General features: G+C 43.1%; 1 protein-coding gene across 1 annotated transcript; it reads right to left on the reverse strand.

The window, feature by feature from the left end:
• Positions 1-41: 41 nt before the first annotated feature.
• On the reverse strand, positions 42-5917 carry LOC116378869 (palmitoyltransferase ZDHHC7-like). Its single transcript, XM_031840777.1, has 7 exons — positions 5701-5917; positions 5179-5520; positions 4958-5082; positions 4081-4177; positions 3024-3105; positions 2820-2950; positions 42-2532 (listed from the first exon to the last, which is right to left on the reverse strand). Exons 2-7 carry the CDS (start codon positions 5512-5514, stop codon positions 2353-2355), a joined length of 951 nt encoding a protein of 316 aa, XP_031696637.1. The 5' UTR covers positions 5515-5520; positions 5701-5917; the 3' UTR covers positions 42-2352.
• Positions 5918-5945: the final 28 nt, after the last annotated feature.

The raw sequence follows: 5945 nt of genomic DNA on the forward strand, positions 1-5945 counted from the left end.
CCAGAGTAGACTAGTAAAATCAGGTCAGAAGTTGTTCAGGATATCTTGGCGTTAAACTGTCAGAACAAAAAGAATCTAGACGAAATAAAAACCAGAGAGAAGCTGAGATTCTTTAAAGAGGTAGAAAGAAACTCACTTTAATCAACTTATAAAAAGGCTCCGAAATCTCTCATAACAAATATAGTACAGCCGCTCAAATACATTCTGTAAAATGACACATTCTCTCTATTTCCATCAGGTTTGAATTTAGACTTAAGGATCTTTTATTTAAATATCAGAACAATTAAAAACAAATATCTGCAGCACGGCACTGATTGGCTTTTTTCTGTGTTTAAGACAATTCAAGACCGTTTTTCAGGACCTGCAGACACTCTGATTAAATTTGGAGAAGTAAAAAAATACTTTTAAAAGAGTTTGTGGAAGATAATTTATTGAAAAAACAGTAAATAAAACTCCCCTGAGCAGCAGCAGCAGGAGGAGGAAGCATGACGTAACCAGAGAAACACTTTGAAACCAGCCGGCCGGTCCTGATTGGTGGTTGTAGTTTGAGACAGATTGTACCGACGTCACATACAGACCAAAGCATTTCCTGTTCTCCACAAACATCAAACAGCAGTTTACATTTTCCAAACAGTAGAAGTGTCAGAGAGAGCTGAGCCTTCATGAAGGAACCGTTCGTTTGTTCTTAAGTGGCACCAACAAGTGATTAAAGATCATTCATCAACAGAGCAGATAGTCCACTATTACATATTTGTAGTTCTGATGAGTTTCTGAAAGTAAACAAGACTCACGAGTCAGCAGCCATGCTAGCAGCTCTGTGAGGCTGTTAGCATCACTGTGCCTGCTTTGAGCTAAATGCTAACCTGCTGCTGTAACATTCACCCGGCTCTCGGTTTAGCGTGCTAGCATGTTGCTATTTACAAATTCACACTAAACACAAAGTACAGCTGAGGATGAAGGTTAGACAGGATGTTAGTTCAGCATTTACGACATTCACGAGGAACACCGGTGGAGTTTAGGAACAACAACCTTTACGATCACTTCTCTGTGAATGAAACCTTTAGAGGGCTCAGGTGGTTTTCAGCGAGTTGTAACGAGACATTTGAGTCGTCGAGAAGACTCACAAAAAACAAACAGGAAAAGGTAAAAGAGGTTTGTGATTGAACTCAAAAATGTGTCGTGTATTCTGAGGAAACAACATCCAAAGAGACTTTTATTTAAACGTTTGTGTCGTAACCATTTGTCCAATAAATTAAACAATCAAAGGCCACTGACGCTCCGTGGTTTGTAGTTCACGCAGCCAGAAAAGAGTTTTCATCGCAGAAGAAACAACCAATGAGCTGCACCAGCACACTGCAAAGCCTCTGGTTGTTCCATCGTTGCGTCTCATTTGAACTGAAGTTGATATAAATTGATAAGTTGATAAATTCCCTCTAAATAAATAAAATCCACATTTATTAGTTATTAATAAAAAGACAACTGCACGCTAAAGTCAACCAAACTGCTGAAAGTCAGAGAGCTGGTCAAAATAACGCTGATATCTCAATCTGTAGTTAGCATCGGCTGAATTTGAGCTAACTGGAGTTAGCGACATCTACTCCAATAGAAACACTAACGACTGAGAAGTACTTTTGGTCTCAATCGACTAACATTTAATGAGTCAATTAGTCATTTTCTTATTTCCAAATAACTTAAGAGCACATCTCTGGTAAACATTTAAAGTGGTGCTTTAGTTTGATTCTTTGTGGAGAAACTTTGCAGATCTGACGATTAAATCGTCAAAGTCGAATGTTAGTCGAATAAGAACCTGAACCGTCACCTTCAGTGACTCTCTACCGGTACAGGTGGTATTAAACAGGCAGGACGGGCTGACGCTAGCTGGTTAGCATGCTAATCTCAGTAGATGTCTCTGCAACACATTACGTAGACGTCAACACTGTAAATCTTCACATTCTCATGATGTTCGTTCATGTTTTGATTGTTTTAAACTAAAATTGCACCTTTAAGGAAAGAAAAAAAGAGGAATTTTTGGGATTGAAAACATCTAAATGTTTAACGTATTGATGGAAGAATTCAAACATGATTTCTTTAAAAGCTTCCCGTTGAGTTTTAGACCTCCAGTAGCGTCATGTGGGTCCTGGTTTTGTTGGTCTTAAGTACCAGGATGTACATTCCCCCCCCCCCCCACCCAGCTGACAGGAAGGAGGTAAAAGATTTAAAGATGGAGCCCAAACATCTTGTGGTCTGAACCTGGTTCTTCTCTCCGGCTCAGAAGTCTCTGCAGAACCCATCTGGACTCTTTGGGTTCTTCACCAGCGCTGTGGTTGGTCGGGCGATTTGATTGACAGCTCGTCAGACGGAGAACTCTGCCCCGCCCCTCCAGCTGCGTCTGGGGAGCAGGGTTGGTAGTTTGAGTCCAGCGAAGGGACTGACCCACAGCAGAGAGGGGCGGCCTCCAAACACTGACCTCAGACCAGCCCAGCGAGTCTGGCGCTCCCACGTGGGCTTCTCGTTCTTCAGACGCTCGATCTCCTGAAACACAGATACACAATAATTTTACACACACACGCAACCGCGCCACACACACATGCGCAACCTCGTTACACACGCACGCAACCAGGTTGCAACCACGTTACACACACACACGCACACACGTTACACACACACACGCGCAACCACGTTACAGACGCACGCGCAACCATGTTACACACACACACAACCTCGTTACACACACACACAGATACACACAACCTTGTTCATATGATAAAACGTCTCATTATTCATAATCCAGTATTAAATGTATGAGTTCCCGTCCTCACCGTCTCGTCGTTGCAGATGGAGTGGAGCTGAGTGCTGAACATCACAGATGTGAAAGTGAAGAAGAGGAGGGCTTCCATGCAGAGGAAGATCATCAGCATCATGGTCACCGGCGGGGAGAAGTCACTGCACTCTGTTCCACAGAAACACAACACCGTGAAGTACAGCTGAGATGAATGGAGTTTAAATCCTCCGTTAGGACTCACCTCTCCACTGGACTCTGACGCAGGTGATGAACTGGTACCCACAGAGAGCCAGAGCGTGACTGGAGATCATAGAGATGTACATCTGTGGAGGAAGAGAAGCAGACCTCTTCACTCTGTGGGTGGGTTAACGCCTCAGAGTCTGAGGGGGTCGAACAGGGAATACTTCTCTCAGGTTCAGCCTGTTGTGTTGCCGAACGTCTAACACGAGTACTAATGAGTATCATCTATGAACAAAACAGCTCTAAACATCGTCTAAACTAGTCTCTCACACACACACACACACACACACACACACGTCACCATTGTTGTTTCCTCAGTCAGCAGATGAAGACTGGCTGGTTCCCGACGTCAAGAAAAGGAAAACATGTCACTGAACCACGCAGCAAAATAACCTTTTTGTTATTTACAACAAACCCGTAAATGTCTCTCACATTTACATTCTACACATGAAGCCTTTTCTCCTACAACATTAGTGTGTATATGCAGGTTCTTTAAACTGGCAAGAGACCGTTTCATTGCCAGATAGTATGAATGTCTTCATGGGTTAGTAAACATAAAAACGAAGAAACAACAGGAACATTTTGATATCGGTTCCTATTCAGTCTCTCTAAACTCTGTGGCTGAGCGCAGACATCTAGTTAACCGAGTATTTATTCAACAGTGACGAGAACATCTGTAGGCCGTCCGTCATTTCACTGTCTGGAGACGGTGGAGCATCTCCAGACTCACGTGTGGCAGCAGAGCTCAGCTTCAGCCTTCAGAACTAAATAATAAAACGACCAGGAGAAGTCGTCTGTCAAAAACTCAAATTATATTACAACACAGATGTAATTATTTCTGAAATTCCAAACTAAAACTGTGTCTAAACACCAGATCTTTACTCTCACTAGTGGAGAGAGATGAAGTGTATTGGATGAAGGACGAGTAATAATAGCTTATGATGGAATGTTTACAACCCTGTCCGTCTAAATGACAAAACCACAACATCTGTAGTTTCCCTTAAATATTTAACGCGAGTGGACGTCTGATTGGTTAGATTGGTTGTAAATGAACTCACAGTGAAGAGGACGAAGAAGCGCTGGTTCTTCTCCCCGACACAGTTGTTGACCCAGGGACAGTGGTGGTCCATCTTACGGATGCAGCGCTTACAGATACTGTAGAAGAAGAAGAGAACATGGAAGTACATGAGCTACAGGAACTCATTTACAGCTTTAACAACACCACAGCGCCCTTGTTTACATCTCTAACAGATGAAACAAGTTTAAGACAAGGAGCCACAGGAGTTTGATTCTTTCCAATCAAAAACAAGATGGTAAACAGATCCTCCGTTTCTTTTTCTTGCTCCCCTTAATTCAAGTCTTCCTCTAACAAACAAAACATTTTCGATATCCAGTCACTTTTGCCATGAATGTAAATATTGAGCTTATAATTAAAGACTAAAATGGAATCATGGATTTAGAGATAAAAAGTTCATCTCTGCTTCATAGCAGGAACATTTTCAATCGTCTCCATTGTTGGTGCTTCTTCTTCTCTCGCCGAGTTTCATATAAATGTCAAAAAAAGACAAAGCCTTCCTTTGCCTGACCTTTGATGCCCTCGTTTTTAAAGCCGACGCGTACAAGAAGTCCAAACAATGGATCCTCGCAGCTCTGTGATATATGGTAGAAAGCTCCAGATAAAGCTTGTAAGTGGACCCTTGAGTTAAAAGGAATTTATTATCCTCACCAAATGTAAACTATGTAATATCTTCATGAACAGAAGAGATTTGTTTTTTGTGTCTTTTCTTCAAACCAGAAGATAAACTATCAGAACAAATACATGATATGAATATAAATAGACATTTAAAGCCTCTTTTGGTTCAGAGTTCAGAGTCTCGTTCTGCTTCAGATTCAGAAAAAAACTCCCAAATCAGTGAAAGGTTGCGACCGTCTGACCTGCAGTGATGAGCCCTCTCTGGTTTGATGCTGCAGCATTTTGGACATTTGTAGATGACCTCTCCGGGCTTCAGCTGCAGACTCTCCATGTACTTCTTAGTGGCGTTTCCTTTAGGAACGGCTCCCTGAGGAGAAGAGAGGAGGAGACTCGATGAAAACATTTCATTATTATATATTTTAAATCAAACTCCTCCAGCTGGCGTCCCGTCAGCTTCCCTCACCGGGTCGGTCAGCATGGTGCGGAGGTGCGAGGCCAGCGCCAGCACCGCCAGGCTGTTGAACAGCACCCCGTTGACCACGGCGTACCAGAAGCTCCTGGAGGGCAGCAGCATGACGAAGGTGACCACGAAGTCGGCGAAGAAGACCAGGAACCAGGTGATGAAGGCGCACACCATGCCGCAGCAGTCCTGGATGAACCAGAGCCGTCGCTCGTCCTCACCGCGGGAACTCCTCTCCAACTCCAACGCCACCGCCGCCTTCTCCTCCTCGTCCTCCTCCTCCCCGTCCAGCAGGGGGCGCTGCGGATCTACGTCCCGCTGCCTGTGGCCCGAGGACATTCTGCCCTGATGGACACGAGCAGGTTAAAGTAAAATAATGATTTCTGTTTAAGTGCTCTTATTCCAGTTGTACAATCGTATATTTTTTGTTTTCTTTCCTATTTATATGAAAGTCTTGCACAATAACATTAAAGTGACGACACATCTCAGAGACGTCCAGCTTGAGTGATGAGGATCTTTACTTACTTAGAAGTTCCTCGAATTTATCTCATCATCTCCTCTCCTCTGTGGAGTCACTTCACATCAGTCACATCGCTGCAGACAGCAGAGACAAAAGGTCAAGAAGTACAAGTATTCAGATCCTTTACTTAACTCAAAGTATCAATACCACACTGTACAAAAGGTGCAATATGTACCTCTGAGATGTAGTGGAGTAAAAAGTACATGTACCTCTGAGATGTAGTACAGTATAAAGTACAATATGTACCTCT

Source organism: Anarrhichthys ocellatus, unplaced genomic scaffold (genome assembly GCF_004355925.1).
Source record: "Anarrhichthys ocellatus isolate YVR2014 unplaced genomic scaffold, GSC_Weel_1.0 scaffold3282, whole genome shotgun sequence".
NCBI classification, from domain to species: domain Eukaryota; kingdom Metazoa; phylum Chordata; class Actinopteri; order Perciformes; family Anarhichadidae; genus Anarrhichthys; species Anarrhichthys ocellatus.